The 17,033-nt window shown below is 43.9% G+C and overlaps 1 protein-coding gene across 1 annotated transcript in view; it reads right to left on the reverse strand.

The window, feature by feature from the left end:
* Nucleotides 1-3,390: 3,390 nt before the first annotated feature.
* Nucleotides 3,391-17,033, reverse strand: part of LOC133511916 (sodium-coupled neutral amino acid transporter 3-like) — a 14,682-nt gene continuing 1,039 nt past the window's right edge. The window contains exons 2-16 of the mRNA XM_061841019.1: nucleotides 11,429-11,532; nucleotides 11,279-11,348; nucleotides 10,847-10,962; nucleotides 9,779-9,852; nucleotides 9,562-9,654; nucleotides 9,376-9,457; nucleotides 9,122-9,204; nucleotides 8,948-9,006; nucleotides 6,747-6,863; nucleotides 6,569-6,648; nucleotides 6,378-6,478; nucleotides 6,164-6,288; nucleotides 4,814-4,958; nucleotides 4,119-4,222; nucleotides 3,391-4,044 (exon numbers count right to left, since the gene is read on the reverse strand). Of these exons, the coding sequence (XP_061697003.1) occupies nucleotides 3,940-4,044; nucleotides 4,119-4,222; nucleotides 4,814-4,958; nucleotides 6,164-6,288; nucleotides 6,378-6,478; nucleotides 6,569-6,648; nucleotides 6,747-6,863; nucleotides 8,948-9,006; nucleotides 9,122-9,204; nucleotides 9,376-9,457; nucleotides 9,562-9,654; nucleotides 9,779-9,852; nucleotides 10,847-10,962; nucleotides 11,279-11,348; nucleotides 11,429-11,484 (1,410 nt within the window). The 5' untranslated portion in view covers nucleotides 11,485-11,532 and the 3' untranslated portion in view covers nucleotides 3,391-3,939. The remainder of the gene's footprint in view (nucleotides 4,045-4,118; nucleotides 4,223-4,813; nucleotides 4,959-6,163; nucleotides 6,289-6,377; nucleotides 6,479-6,568; nucleotides 6,649-6,746; nucleotides 6,864-8,947; nucleotides 9,007-9,121; nucleotides 9,205-9,375; nucleotides 9,458-9,561; nucleotides 9,655-9,778; nucleotides 9,853-10,846; nucleotides 10,963-11,278; nucleotides 11,349-11,428; nucleotides 11,533-17,033) is intronic.

Below are 17,033 nucleotides of genomic sequence, written 5' to 3' on the forward strand. Positions count from 1 at the left end.
TTTGACTTTGAAATGTTTATTGCCAGGTGTCACTTTCAAATTGTGTAATAATTCACTGCCACATTCTTAATCGTAAACGTGATCAGTTATTGTGCATTATCCCGTTACAAACGAAATGTGATTCATGGTTCTCCAAGTCAGGTCATCACTGACGGAGTTAGCATGACATCACAGTGACGTACAGTTTTTTGAAATACTAATGTGGGTAGCTGAGATTAACAATAGTGTTAATTATTTTAGAGCAATATATGGATTACGGAGTCGCACCAAGTAAACACTTTGGTAATAATGAGATGTCCTCATACCCTTGTTGTCAGGCCAATCTTACAGATCAAGGGCCTCTTATTACAAGTCAAAGCGATCCCGTTTAGTAAACACAATCACTTTTTCGTCATTGTGTTCATGTTTCAAAGCACATTATTTCTCACCAAAATTATTTGGACTTCTTTCCCCACCACTATTTTTTGTGCATACCTTTATTTGCCTTTGACCAGTAAAGATGCCAGACTCTACTGTATAGGATGAAGGATTTTATGACAGAATAAAGCAAGCGTTCAAATGCAAGTACACCTTGACGGTACAGGTAGCTACGCAAGGTTCCTGTTTCTTTAGGTCTACATTCAACACCATCATCTCTGAATTATATTCCTCTCCCACAAGCTTCTCCACCTCAGTTTCTTGCCTGACATCCGGCAGTGGGTCTATAGCTCCTCGATGGCCAGGAAAAGGAGGTGTGACTGAGGCGAAACCACCTCATCCACATGCATATTCAAGATCTGTCCTCTCTTATTAGCTCTTCTCTCTTGCGACATGAATGACTGCACCCACCTGTCGCACTCCCAAAGTGTGCAGAGCACACCACATTCATCGGGGTCCTCAAAGACAGTGACGAGTCTGCTCATCAACAGGAAGTGGAGCTTTGTTGCGGCACGGACAACCTGGAGCTAAACACACTCAAGACTGTAGAAATGATTTTGGACTTCAGGAAACATCCTTCGCCACAGCTTCCCCTCATGCTGGCCTACTGCCCTCTGTCTATTCTTGAGACTATGTCCCAGTGAATTAAATTCTTTCAGGACCTGAAGTGGGAGACAAACATCAACTTCACCCTCAAAAAGACCAAGCAGAGGATGTACTTCCTGTGTCTTCTGAAGAAGCCTGCTCTTGGGGCAGTTCAATGCAACGGTCTTTGAATTGTTTCAATTTCAAGTTCGGTGCCGCTATAAAGAAGGACGCAATCAGATCGGAACGTACGGTCCAGGCTCCCGAAAAAATTACCGGGACCCACCTACCAACTCTTGAGGAACCGCGTCCTGCCACGACGAAGACAAGGGCATGCAAAATTCGTTTGGACCCCTCACATCCAGGTCACCACCTTTTTCAGCTCCTTACCTCATGATGGCGCTCTCGTACAATGCACACAAAAGCAGCAGACGTTCCAATGCTGCCTTCCCTCTTTCCATTACCCTCTTAAACAGTTGACTTCCAATTTCATTGCAGCATGTTGGGACACTTGTATGTTATTCATGCACTTAATGTTTTGACACAGCACTATTTGCACGACTTGTTGACTTCTACCACCCACTTAAAGTATGTGCTTGAGATCTCACTGTAAGATTAAAGTTGATTCTCATCCAACAAGAAAGCTCTGAAGAAGATTGTCAGGGTTTCATTGGTCGGGGAAATGTTGGGCTGTTTCAAGTAGTCGGTCTGAGGTCTCAGCTTCGGTACTTGACCCTCACGTGGCAGCGCTCGAGCCACTCGACTAAGGCAGCTGCAGCTGAGACACAAGATACTTCCAGGACTATAGTGCAGTTCGGAACAAGAATTTGATCCCCAGATGACTACAGCTCAGGCTCTGGAACCTCCTGTGCAGCCTCAAGCCCAGCACAAACACAAGTGGAAACTGAGAACAGGTTCTTGTGCCAGGAGAGGGAGCCGGAGCCAGAATCTTGGGTTGCTGCGCTGTACAAATGGGAGCAAGGGGGGCCAGTGGTGTGACTGTGGGCCAGAGTGCTAGAGATTTAGAACTAGACAGGAAGCTCTGAAAACAGCCCTATCAGATTAAAGATTGGAAGGTTGGAGTGGAGGGCTGTCAGAAAATTGGCAGAGATAAACATTTTCTATTTTGAGGTAAAAGGAGTCGCTAGTATTGCTGATGTGGCACGTCGGCAAAAGCGCTTTCTTCTGCAGTCCAAAATTTGACACTGCTTTCCATTTTTATATTTGGTTGGCTTGCTTCTTAAAAACACTGCCTCAACTTTATGGTAGGATCCTTCTGTCGGAGTTTGTGTAGGAGCGGTGAAAGGTCAATACTCAAAATACAGGCAAAGGAGACAAATGTAAATCTGGTGACAACACGTGAACACAAAACGTATAATCACAAATGGCAACGGTTGAACAGACCATAAAAAGCCCGTTTATCCTTTTTCTTGAAGGGAGCGGGTGAGGTGGAGCTCATCCCAGCAGACTTTGGGCTAGAGGCGGTGTACACCCTGGACTGATCGTGAATTACCAAATCACAGAGGACCTACAGTAAAAAAATATTCTGACCTCTTAACATGCCAACTTTTTGTGATGTACAAAACTGAGACCAAGACAAACTTTCATCACTTTTTTTCACCATTAATTTGAGATCTAACCTGTACAACAAGTGTTTTAAAGATTTAAAACTTTGAGAGGAACTAAAAAAAAAAAAAGAACTGAGATAACGTTGTTGCATAAGTGTTCAAACCCGCTCATATCTTAAGGAATGGCCCATGTTCAGAATAACAACTGAGCTGAATGTGTTGGTTAATATTGGGAAGAGTTTTGATTTATCTCATTGTCTTTTTTTTTTTTTTTTACTTACATCACAAAATCTTGGCATTTAAGCAAAAGCATTTTGAGATTGGATTCACTTGGAGGCCTATCGACAGTGAACCTAACGCGTAGGCTTTTGGAATGTGGGAGGAACTCTGTGTCCCCAGTGAAATTCCCTCAAGCAGAGAGACAATGCAATTTCCACTGCGGGATGCCAGAATGGAACATTTAAACTCTAAATTTCAGATTTCTTTGGCAGGCATGGCTACTGTGCAGCCACAAAATGAAGTACGGGAAACTAAGGCGACCTAATCTGATTAATCTGGCCTCCCAGACACAAATTAGAGAATTATTTTATCTGGCCTTGGAAAAATCAGTAGTTTTTTTAGACCACAAATACTGAGCGAGACTGCAACAGGTAGAAATGCAGTATTGTGATTGTGTTGTGTACAATATGTCAGAATAGGGCTTACATCTTGCCTTCATGCCTCTCCACTCATTTTTCGCACACAACAAACAGGCTTTACATGCTATTTATCAAAAGCAAGCACAGAAATATTATTTTGACCATATTTATTGAACTATATTTCATGTCCACAATAAAATTTAGACAACCAAGATAATCGGTTATACCAAATTAATCGGTTCACAGTATAGCCATCCAATACCAGCCTTTTTGACTGAAGTTAACAATTCGTTTTCAGTTTGTGAAGTACTGCTCTGCAGTATTACAAAGTACAACACATTCTAATGACCTCAAACGCCCCCCCCACCCCACCCCAAAGTCTTTGGCCTTGTCGATATCATTATTCTGCTCCATTTGAAAAAAAGCTCTGTTCAAACAAATCTTTTGCACGTAGACATCAATTTTCTTCTTAGCGTCGCCCTCCACAATTTAGTGACTTAGTGACGATGAACAATTGCAATTATGGTGGCTTCCATTGTCAACGTGAGCGGGCCGGCACTACCTGTGCCCTTGCGTGGTTTGCGGGACACACTTTGCTATTGTCGAAGCCGCAGAGGAACAGCGTGTCCTCTCATAATTAACGAGCGCGACCGGCTCAAAAACCATCCAACAGAAAGTTGAGGACTGTTAGAACAAGTGAGGATGCTGTGTCTGTAAAGCGCGGAAGCACTTTAATGCCCACCCAGATTTCGTTTTTCCCCGCTCGTCCAATCGAGTCCAATGAAAGTCAGACTCATGGTCATAAATAGAAAGCCGAGTGCCGTGAAACACGCAGCCTGAAAACAGAAACAAAAAGAGGAGACATCAGTACGGGACGCTCTTTCCTAAAGGTCGAAAGCAGTGAGCTGACCTGGATCTTTGGTCTGGAGTTCATGGGCTCCTGCTCAGTGGGGATGATGCGGATGTAAAAGAGTCCAGGAAGGATGAAGATCAGACTGGGAGCAGTCGTTGCCCCTGGTTACAAGAGACTCCAGGTCAGCGTTTTACTTAAAGAACAAGAAGTGAACATAGAGTCCTTGTATGTAGTAAATGAATGCTGAAAATCAATAGATGTAAGGCAGAAATATGTAGGGAGCTTCACAACTACAAGCATACACAACGGACCGTGTTCGATGCCATTTTAGCTCATGAAGACAATTGGTGGAAAATGTGTCTCACAGTACAGAGATTGTATCTTTGTCATCGAACACAAAGTTTTGTCTACTTTTTTTAACACAAAAATACACATTATGATTACATTTCACAAACATTTTGGCTGGAACTTATAACGAGATGTCATATGTCCCTAATTGGCTGATTTTTATATTTGAGGTAGTTTAACCCATCCAGAAAAATATACATTTTTTATTTAACAAAAATACACCCATAATTTTTATTTTAATGGAAATACTGCAATTACTTGATTCCCTATTGTATTGCAGATGACATTTCTGCATCCTTGAGGTTTTTTTTTGATCTTGTGGACATATATTTCTAAATTAATTTAGCCAACCTATTCTTAGTGCTATCTTTATCATTTTGACTATGGTCTGCCCAATTACTTACCAGTAATGCCGAAGATGTCTCGAATGTTGGGCACGAGGATGACCAGCAGGTTGACAACAAACAGCAGACACAGAGCAATAACAATATGGCGCACCCACTGGAAAGGCTTCCCAGGGAACAGAAGCTGCTGCAGGGCACGGCGGATCTGATCGAAACACACGCAGTACTTTAAAGGAAGCACCTCACGCCATAGCATTCATTTATTTATGACTCCAGCATGCCCTTTTGTCTGAAGATTATTGAAAATTCATCTGAGCGTGCTCTCACCGAGCCCTTTTAAAGTGAGAGAAATACAAAAAGCACAGCCAATTCTCTCATATAATGTCCAAATTGTCACGAGATATGTAAAATTTGCTTTGTTTAAAATGAAGTGAGAAAATCCAAATAAGGTGTACTGGTTGCCAATATTATTTCGCTCTCTGGTTAAAATTCAAGCAAAATTACTGGAATTTAATTTTTTTAACATTAGGCTTATTTAAATTTCTTAACAGATCAGATATTTGAAATGTCATTGTGGGGGTACAATTCTGGTGCATTTGGAGCAAAGTACTAAAAGTATTCCATCCATTTTCTTAGCTGCTTATCCTCACAAGGCTCACGGGAGTGCTGGATTCTATCCCATTGGGCAGGACGCGGGGTACACCCTGAACTGGTTGCCAGCCAATCGCAGGGCACATAGAGACAAACAGCCGCACTGACAATCACACCTAGGGTCAATTTAGAGTGTCCAATTAATGTTGCATGTTTTGGGGATGTGGGAGAAAACCCACGCAGGCACGGGGAGAACATGCAAACTCCACAAAAAATATATATTTTTTGTATTTAAGTGCTGTGGTGAATGCCCTATGATGAGTTAATAGATTTTTCCCTTTTTTAATTTGCTTTTATTTTTAATGATGTCATTCAAATCTTGGTTTTGAAAGAGAATACACAGTATACGGCGGAATGGTGAGTCAGCTGGTAAAGCATTGGCCTCACAGTACTGAGGTCCCGGGTTCAATCCCGGACCCGCCTGTGTGGACTTTGCATGTTCTCTCCGTGCCTGCGTGGATTTCCTCCGGGCACTCCGGTTTCCTCGCACATCCCAACAAACATGCATCACTAATTGGACACTCGAAATTGCCCATCGGTGTGATTGTGAGTGGGACTGTCTCAGTGTGCCCTGTGATTGACTGGCAACCAGTTCAGGGTGTACCCCGCCTCCTGCCCGTTGACAGCTGGCATAGGGTCCAGCACTCTCCATGACCCTTGTGAGGATAAGCGGTAAGGTAAATGGATGGATGGATAGACAATATACATAATAAACAACAGGCCTGGTAAGATGTGAATTTAGGGTGTGCGCTGCCGTACAGGGAAGAGGACCACAGGGACTGTGAGCGTGACGGCGACCAGGACAGCCAATCGCACGCAGAGGATCAGCGTGTCCAGAGGGTCCACCTTACTGTAGGTATGGAGGAGCTCCGCTTCTGTATTTTCTGCGGCAAAAAAAAACCCAACTCACAACCTAATATTGAAGTTGAAATGACGAAATCTCCGGTCAACCTGCGAGAAGGCCGTTACTCACCATAAAAGGTTAGATAGCCAAATGTCGCAGTGAGGAAGTACATAATGAACATGCCGAGGATAGAAACATTGCCAACGTTCTGCATTCTTCTCTTTGTTGGGCTTGAGGGAATATGATTTTGAAAAAAAAAAATAGGATTGATGTCCAACAATGGCAGAAAAAAAATTATTTATACATTTTTTGTGCTTTACTTTCTTAGTTCTGTGTAGATGGGAAGAACTTCTGGGTGACATACAAAGGCAAATGCCAGAATTGGGATTGCGTATGCCGTCTGCACAAACAAAGCGGGGAAACTAGTCATCCAGTCATTTGTTGTGTATGCAGTCCACTAAGAAGCACTGCAGGCTCTTGACGTCTGCGCTTACTCACCTCCTGGTTGATGGTGAAAAATGCAGTGGTACACACGTCTCCTGAATGTTCTGTGCTGACAGAGTAGTTGCCAAACGCCTCCAAGGGACACATAATATGGAATCTCTTGTAGATGACCTGATGTGACAGAAGAAACGAGTTTCAGGATGTTACACTTTTTGTTTTACATTAAAAAGTGAAAATGCATGGCATTAACTTGAGTTTCAAGGGCTTTATATAGCACAACTGTTCATTAGAGCAGAGGTGTCAGACTCGAGGCCCGGGGGCCAGATCTGGCCCACCTCATGTCTTTCTGTGCTCCGCAAAGGCAAATCATGTGTGTCAACTTTCTTGATTCTTGTTAAAATCTCGATTAAAAAAAATTCAAATAGTCATATCATATATTAAAACAGTAGGATATTGCAGCTATTTTTGTGTGACTAAACATCAACAGTAGTTTGAATAATCCATTCCGCTTGATTTCTGATTCCAAAATGTGTTCATAAATTTTAATGTGTAAATATGATGAGGCGATTTTTATGGTTTCAGTCATAACGCCCCTCTGAGGGGAACCGTAACCACATTGTGGCCCATGTTGAAAATTTAGTTTGACGCCCCTGACTTTGAGGTTGAGATGATCAAAGTCAACTTTGTTTATGTTCGGTTTGCGTTTTTCTAATGGTACACTCTCCTGACTTTGGTGCTGGCAGCGTGGGTTCACGTCCTATTTACTAACGGATTAAATGTTTATCCATCCATTAAATGGTTATCCATGTCGAAATGTGCACTGGGGCTGGCTGCCGACCAGTTCAGGGTGTAGTTTTTGCCATTTTGCCCGAATCCAGCTGGGATAGGCTCCAGCACCCCGCAACCCTGACCAGGATATGCAGTGTTCAGAGTGAATGGATGGAAAATTGCTCTTTTTCTGAGAAATATTTTTAATGCAGTTCATTGTGGCATAGCTTCAAACCAATGATCTGTTTCAATTTTCTAGTTCTTTCTACAGTCGTTTTGTGTTATCAAAGATCATTTGTTAAAGCCAAGAGCATGTTCAGGCTGCAGGGGAGGCAAATGGTTTCCAGCCTACCTTAAGGCATGCGTGCATTCTAACATGAAGAAAGTTTGGGATAAATTGGTAGAAATTGAAAATGTTTTATCCATCTACCTATTTGTTTATTTAATACTTGTCATGTGCAAGGGTTGGCCACTGCCAAGAGGGGCGTGGTCACGCCACTGCTCTGGGGGGGTGACACATTTCACCGCTCACAGCTGTTTCACATTGGGACTGTAATGAGACGGGCATTTAAGTTGGAGTTTTTGTCACTGGCATTTGCCAGTTCGTTGCCTTGCGTTAGTGAGTTGCATTCACTGCCTGTGGGACTCTCTGCTCTACGCGTAAGTTAGTGTAACCCTAGTCACAGCGATTCTGTGCCCTTTGGTTTGATCCTGTCCTGTTGAGTTAGTTAGTTTGCCCCCATAGTCATTGGAGCTTGCTGCGTGTGTTTTGGATCCCCCTAGCCTAGAATTTCTGTAACTCTGCCTTGTCGGACTGCTACCGTGTGTGACCCAGTTTCCGGAACAAACTACATTGAACATTATGCCTCTGACTCGAAGTCCTGGATTTGTGTCCACACCTGTACTGGAGGTTCTTGACAGTACTTGTCCTCATTAAGGTCAGGGGTGATCTCCAGCTTTTACTGACATTAGATAAGGAGTGGGCTACATCCTGGACTAGTTCTTTTTTTTTTTGTCTTTTAATTCAGAAAATCTGCTTTGTTATTATTTAGTATTTCACTTCTTTGTGCTAGAGGAGAGGAATTTTATTCTACAGACTGGGAAGCTTTTCTGAATTAGATTATCACAGACATGCCGGATGAAGTGGTTGTCAACTCCTACACTAAATTTGTGGGGATTAGGTCATAGTTCAATTTCCATCTGCTGTATTTGTTGGAAAAGAAATCTGTGTGGTGTGAGACACAAATTTACACCTGAGTGTGAGTGATGTCCCCTGAGTGATGACACTGAGCATATATAATCTAGAACTGAAATACCCTACATTTCTGTGGTCCACAATCATAATTTTTCTTTCATTTTGTTTTGTCAGTGTCCGCATTAATGCAGTTAATCTGTCAAAGCGAAATGCATCTGAATATCAACACAACTTTTCAACGTGTAAGTGGTCTGAACAGTAACTTTTCATTGTGTATTTCCAGTACACTTACCGCAGAGAGGAAGAACACCATACAGGAGAGAGAGAAGCCACTTGTGTAACCCAAATATCCTGAGGAGCACAGGACAATCAAATTGATTCAAGAACATCTGGTTATGATGGTAGTTATGAAAAATTACAGTGTTTCGGTGACATCATCCATCCAAAGACAGAAATCGACAATTACCAAGGTGCTTCATGAGGGCCAAAGGAAGGATGATACAGATAGTGACGATGATGATGAGGTAATTTCCATTCATGAACCAATCACTAGGTGAGGAAGAGAAAGAAAGACTGTCATATCCGAATTGATTCGAATGCTTTTCTCGACCGGGATCTTCCGAAATGGCGACAACTTGTCCAGCAAGCTCGGGGACTTGCCATCTCAAAGGGTGGCCAAAGTATGAATAATTTTTAATGTAACTTCACACGACCACTTACTTCGACCCAGACGTTTGGCCGAGAAAAGCCTGGATGACCAGCGGTAATTCGGACTTCACGATGAACAGGTAGCTGGACATCGCTGCAGAAAAAGACAAAGATTTATAGGCATGGCCTTCGTCGTCGGAGCGCAGGTGTCATGGCTTTTGCGTCTAAAGTTACATCCCATTCATAGTTACAAATGACCTCCGATATTATGTAGCGTTATGATGACAGCCGCTATAATCTTCCCCGGGTGTCCAAATGCTCTCATGCCCAGGTGCTCATAAGCGCGGATCCCTGAAAAAACAAAAATCAATCAAATTAAATGAAAAATTAATAACCCCGATCGAAGTTGAGAGAAACAGACATTGTCTTGGCTCAAGATTTTCTGCTGTATTTTCTAAATGGTTTGGAGTCTTACCTACGACACCTGCACTACGTAGCAGCAGATGGATGGAATACGAGGACAGACACGCAATACATATCAGCAGGAGCCTGTCGCACACACAGAGTAACAAGAGAAATGTGGTTGGGGGGGTAGGGAGGTCAAAACAAAGCCACGGTGAAAATTCCCTTCAATGCTGCTTTTAGAAAGGGAAAATGAAGGGGAAACCAAGCATTAACTGAGAAAACTGTAGCACTGGCTGATAGTGTCAGAAATACCTTCTACAATAATTTCTAGGCGCAGTCTCTGTACAGGGAGTCCTCGGTCTAAGACTGAGATCCATTCCTACAACAGTGACTTAACTCGAGTTTCGACTTAAGTCGGATTAAACCATTAAAGTCAGAATGCAAAGGAACATGGTCCTCAATCATCTCCATCTCGACAAGTACCAAGGAACCTTGTTTTGTGATCATTGTATCCAACATAGGAACAGAACCTTTCACACGCACTAAAATATGGGCTTTGTCTTTAACAATTGTCACCACGGTCGACCAACTGTTGCCTTGGTGGTGTTGATGTCTCTCATTTCTCCAATCTTTTTATGATCTCAAGCTTCATTTCCATGGTCACGGATTTTCTTTTGGCTGCAGAAGCATTGCTAAAAGACAGCTTTCTTTTTTGGGGCGATAATGTCTAAATAGGTGAGCGAAAAATGCAAAGATACTCCCGGCGCACAATCTCGGACAAGCATTAGCCAGACAATATGGCGGACAGGCGATGGGTGGTGTAAAGTCGAAACGTCTTAACCTGAGGACTCCCTGCATCAGATGAGACAGTCATTTGTTATTCACCACCATCAAAAAAGAGGTTGATCCTTTTTCCTCATCACATCACACATTTGCAGAGCCACTTACTTGTTTCCAGGCAGAATTTATAGGGCACAATCGTAATAATCGCACCATGGGCAATTGGGAAAAAAGAAAAGAAAAGTCGTATGCTCCCCTAATACATCAGGCCGTTGTGTGACGAACGAGGCTGACAGTGGCATACAACGTAAGGGATGACGCTCAACAGCGTTCCGAGGATTATGAAACAAGCGCTCACATGAAAAGGATGATGCCCGTGTTGGACATGGCGTACGAAAGACCCAGAATTCCGCTGCCCATGATGGCGTTGCTGAGGTTGAAGACTGACATTCCCAAGGAGGTTTTACCCTCAAACTAGGAGAAACAATTATTGGAGGGGGAAAAAAACAGCAAAGAACTCAAAACACAAACGCGATTTCACATGAAATAACAGAACACTTAGCAATATTCATTCCTCTTTTTAACTATACATGAAATACATTTTGCCAGTTGAAATGAACTGAAATACCCTTTACATTTCTAATAAAAGAAAAATAGTACAGTATTTAAAAATAATAATAAAAGAGAATCGAAAGAAATAAACTGTTTATATGCAGCGTAGTTACTTAGAGCAAGGTGCGTCAACAGCATCTGCGGTGTTGTACGTGTGCCTTTAAGGGCCCATACTTACGTCTGTAAACTGGGGTGCCTTTGTGGGCCCACTCTTGTGCTGTGGAAACAGCTGCTCCTCTTGTGGGACCCTGGTAGTAGAACATTATGCATTAAACGTGAACAATATCAAGGTGCTACAGTCAGTGGTCATCTGCAACAACAAGCATACTCGTCATCCATTGGCACAGCCGCTCCATGCCCATTTGACAGTTTCTCCATTTCCATGTTGGGCGGAAGCTTGTCACTTAAACGAGGTCAAATCAAAGCTGAAATCTGAAAAAGGAGTGTAAAATACAAATATTGAATAATAGTTTGTTCATTTGGAAAAAAAAAAATCTTTCATAAAAAGGCGGCACACTGGAGCAAGTGATTAGAGCGTTGGCCCCCGCAGTTCTGAGGACCGGGGTTGGAATCCCGCCCCCCCTGTGTGGAGTTTGCATGTTCTCCCTGTGCCTGCGTGGTTTTCCTCCAGACACTCCGGTTTCCTCCCACATCCCAAAAACATGCAACATTAATTGGACACTCTGAATTGCCCCTAGGTGTGAACGTGAGTACAAATGGTTGGTTATTTATATGTCCCTTGTGATTGGTTGGTGACCAGTTCAGGGTGAACCCCGCCTCTCGTCTGAAGATGGCTGGGCTAGGCTTCACCACACCCATGACCCTAGTGGGGATAAGCGGTAAAGCGGTAAAAAAAAAGAAAAAAATTAATTCTTTGAAAACTGGCCTGTTTTATATGATGTACTGGGTTTGGAACAATCTTTTCTTTGGAGTAAGTGTTACTGGTAATTTCCCTCGCCACATGACAATGGTAATGTTTGAGTCATTAAAGTCCAGGTTTAAGTCCTGTATTAAAGTCCCCCAGTTCAACTTTTTTCTGTATCGCCTATCCTTACTAGGGGTTGCGGGCACATTGGAGCTTATCCTAGGTGACTCTGGGCCAGAAGCGGGTTACGCCCTGAACTGGTCGCTACCCAGTCACAGAGCACATTTAGACAAACAATCATTTACATTCATGTTCACACCTATGAACAATTTAGTCTTCAATTACTGCCAGGGATGTTTTTGGAATGTGGGAGGAAGCCAGAGTAATCGAGGAAGATTTTAACCAGGATCCACAGTACAGCGAAGCAGATGTCCTAACCATTAGCTCACTGTGCCACTGAAAATGATGTTTGCCATAGAATAAATGCATAGATTAGATTTTGTTGATCAGATTAACTAAAGAGTTTAAACTTCCACTGACATCGTCGTTCGTTTTTTTTTTTCTAGAAATGAGACACTGGCACACCTTGTCTAGGATTACTGGAACGGTCTACCGCCACAAAACAAATCCTTAATATTTTATTTATTTACTTTACAAGTATTTCTTAAGAAGCATTTTATTTCATTAAATAGTGGTCTGAATCAACTTAATTCAAGTAATAATTATATAATCAGAAAGCTCCTTTATTTTATGATTAAAAAAGTAATGCAGTGTATTACATTTAACCTTTTATTTTTGAGCAGGCCCATCGGTCCTTTTTAGAAATCAAACATTTGCCCAACCCTGGTCGAGGCTGCACGTTCACTAACAATGTTTACGAATGACCTGACATTCCATCATAGGCTAGTGCATGGTACAGTTGCCAGGAAAAGAAGAAAAAAAAACCCCAGCTCTAGTGTAAATAAATTTGCGGCCTAACTAAAAGTACACAGTGTACAGCGCGATCCATCAACAGGCTTGTAGTTTATCGCGTTTTGTATCTCTACATTTCTTTCTTCTGTGAGTATAGTTCCACAGTTTTTGGCGCAAGTTGGCAGAGCACCAGGGGCGAGGCGAGCGCAAGGCCGAGCCTTTGGCTGCAATAGCGAATATCTGCACTTTGCGGGCTTCTGTAATGACAGACAACATGATAAAAGCTGAGAATGACCTCCCTGTTCAAACACGACACAGCCGCTTTCTCAGATACTGACACAAGCACTCACGTAACTCTTTCTAATACGGTCCCTACACAAATAGACATCATAAATATCTATAGTGCCATACACTTCAGCATAAAGGTTTACTGACCATGGTCCAAAAATGAACACGCCAGAATATAAAAACAAACATACCGAAATAGCGAAGGTGACGATCCACCCTCTCTAATAACATACATCCATCCATTTTCTTTCGCCACTTATCCTCACGAGGGTCACGGGGAGTGCTGGAGCCTATCCCAGCTGTCAACGAGCAGTCGGTGGGGTACACCCTGAACTGGTTGCCAGCCAATCGCAGGGCACATGGAGACAAACACCCGCACTCACAATCACACTGAGGGACAATTTAAAGTGTCCAATTAATGTCGCATGTTTTTGCGATGTGGGAGGAAACCAGAGAGTCCGGAGAAAACCCACGCATTTATTTTCTGAAACATCTCATGCAAGGGTTCGATCCCGGCCCTGCCTTTGGGGAGTTTGCATGTTCTCCCCGTGCCTGCGTAGGTTTTCTCCAGGCAATCCGGGTTCCTCCCACATCCCAAAAACATGCAACATTAATTGGACACTCTAAATTGCCTCTAGGTGTGCAGCTGTTTGTCTCTATCTGCTCTGCGATTGGCTGGCAACCAGGTCAGGGTGTACCCCGCTTCCTGCCTGAGGACAGCTGGGATAGGCTCCAGCACTCCCGTGACCCTCGTGAGGATAAGCAGCAAAGAAAATGGATGGATCTCATCCAAGATCAAAGGTCAAATATGAACAGAAGCTGTAAAACATAAAGTACATGTCCATCCTACTATGTAGAGATTTTACAAGTCAGCTGTAGTAGCTAGCCTCAGACTGTCACATGACCAAAATAGAATTGCATTGACCGGGATTTGTGTGTCTATTTGTTAACTTTATAGACTTTATCCCACGATGCTAAGACAGATTCTCATTGACAGACATGTATCTGAATGCAAAAATATGTATTGATAAATATCCCACCAAAAATGGACTGTGTAATTAACACATTTCGGGTAAAACAGTTTCAACCTTTACTTAGCTGTTAGCACGGAAATTAATCGTCACATCCAACAAATATATCAATCAGAAAATTCAAAATGTTTTGTTAACCAGTTTTATTCCTATTTCCCAACAAAAACTTCTCCCTTCCATACTTTGGTTCCAGGACAAATCCTCAACTCCATCAAATAACTTCAAACAATGTCTTACTACATCCTCTTCACCTCTCGTATACTTTTTCATGATTAGGAAACATCTTTCACAATAGAAAGTGTAATGGCTTCCTTTTCCCGTCCTCCTTCCCCAGCCCACAATCAAACCGGATGCCTCCCTGCTGTGAGGCGACAGTTCTAACCAACGAAGTACTGCGCCGCCACCTTTGCAAATATGCACTCAAGTCTTTCCGTAGCGCCTACAGCCTCCGTTAAAATGTCAAAATCCACAGAGACATAGTGTGTTTTTATTTTTAAAATTGTATTAAAATGAGATTCAGTTTTCATGGCCACTCTTTGAGCAATCACCTTATCATGGGGTAGGGGTTTGTGTGTCCCAATAATCCTAGGAGCCAAGATGCCTAGGGCTTTATATGCCCCCTAGCAGGGTCACCCATGGCAAACAGGTCCTTAGTGATGGACCAGACAAAGCACGGCTCGAAAGACCCCTATGATGATAAAATGACTGTACTGTATCGTGCTTTCCCTTTCAGGAACACCAGTCACTAGGACCACCCTCCGGAGCCAGGCCTGGAGGTGGGGCTTTAAGGTGACCACCTCGTGGCCAAGCCTCCTCCCACAGCCCGAAAGGGCTCTTCACATACTCTCACCACCCATGGGAGAGGCCCTCGGGGTCAGGTGGAATGTGAGCTCGGCAGTGGCCAAAGGCAGGGACCTTGTCGATCCAAACCCCGGCTACATAAGCTGGCTCTAGGGACGTGGAATGTCACAGTTTAAAGGTCGATTTTGTGGTCAAGTCATTGGAGTTGGGGCCACATGTCTTGGACACTTGGGTGAAGAGAGGTGTGGAGATGTCAACAGATCGCCACCTGGTGGTTTCTTGGCTCGTATGGTGAGGGAAGAGGGTGGCAGGTCTCAACGTATTGTGAGGGTCTGATAGGGACGTCTTGTAGGCTAGGTAGGAACATCTTGTCCACTGTCTGAAGGAGTTTCAACTCCCACCTCTGGCAGAACTTCAACCATCTCTTGGGGAAACCGGGGGACATCAAACACAAGTGGGCAATATTTTACGTCTACAATGGGGAGGCATGCCGACCAGAGCTGTTGCCATAAGTTACTTGGCGCCAGTCGTGACAGAAACTCCCAAACCCGTTGGTGGACACCAGCAGTAAGGGATTCCATCAAGCTAAATGATGAGTCCTATTGGGCCATTCTGCCTTGTGGGACTTTTGGGGCAGCGGATGGGTACTTGGGGTTGAGATCACTGAGGTTGCTTCTCTGGTTGATACACCTCTGCAAGATCGCAAGGACATCAGGAACAGTGCCTCTGAATTGGCAGACTGGGGTGGTGGTCCGCCTTTTTAAGAAGGGGGACCGGAGGGTGTCTTCCAACTACAGGGGAATCCTACTCCTCTGCTTCCCGGGTAATGTCCATTCACGGGTGCTGGAGAGAAGGGCCTGTCGAGAAGTTGAATTTCATGTTCAAGAGGTCGGGGATGAGATCCTGCCCCAAGTTGAGGAGTTTCATTATCTTGGGATCTTGTTCACCAGTGATGCAAGAATGGAACAGGAAATTGACAGGCAGATCGGGGCAGCGTCTGCAGTGATGCAGACTTTGTAAGGTCTCAATTTACCAGTGGATCTACGTTCCTACCCTCACCTATGGTCATGAGTTGAGGGTCCCGACCGAAAGAACAAGATCTCGTGTACATCCATCCATCCATTTTCTTAGCCGCTTATTCTCAGAAGGGTTACGGGGAGTGCTGGAGCCTATCCCAGCTGTCAACAGGCAGGAGGCACGGTACACCCTGAACTGGTTGCCAGCCAATTGGAGGGGACATCGAGACAAACAGCCAGACTCACAATCACACCTAGGGGCAATTTAGAGTGTCCAATTAATGTTGCATGTTTTTGGGATGTGTGAGGAAACCGGAGTGCCCGGAGGAAACCCACCCAGGCGTGGTGAGAACATGCAAAACCGGGACCTCAGAACTTTGAGGCCAATGCTTTCCAGCTGAGCCACCGTGCCGCCCTCCCGGGTACAAGTGACCAAAAATGAGTTTCCTTCGCAGGATGTCTGGGATTTCCTTGAGAGACAGGTTGAGAACTTCGGTCATCCGGGAAGTGCTCAGAGTAGAGGCGCTGCTCCTCCGTATTGAGAGGAGCTAGTTGAGTTGGGAATCTGATTAGGATTCCACCCAGATGTCTCCCTGGTAAAGTTTTCTGGGGACGCTTCACCAAATGAGACCCCAGGGATGACCCAGGACATGCTGGAGAGAGTATGAGTCCCAGCTGGCCTGGAAACGCCTCGGGATCCCCCGGAAGAGTCGGGGGAAGTGTGCGGGGACAGGGAAATCGGAAGAAAATGGAAGGATAAATAGATCAATGGGTAGATGGATATTTTAATTCTGAACACAAAATGTGAGCACTTGTGCACGCTGATGGAATTTTGAGTGTTTACAATGTGACCACGCCAAAGGTCAAACGTTAGCTCGGATCCATCCTGTCACGCTTAGATTCTGTCGTAATTGACCCCCATCTATGTATTTGATGGCGCAGCACAGGAGCAGGAACAACACTGCTGTTTGAATGTCCCTGGTATGATATATATAACAGCACAAACCACACACTGCTTCG

This window comes from Syngnathoides biaculeatus, chromosome 2, assembly GCF_019802595.1.
Source record: "Syngnathoides biaculeatus isolate LvHL_M chromosome 2, ASM1980259v1, whole genome shotgun sequence".
In the NCBI taxonomy this organism is placed as follows: domain Eukaryota; kingdom Metazoa; phylum Chordata; class Actinopteri; order Syngnathiformes; family Syngnathidae; genus Syngnathoides; species Syngnathoides biaculeatus.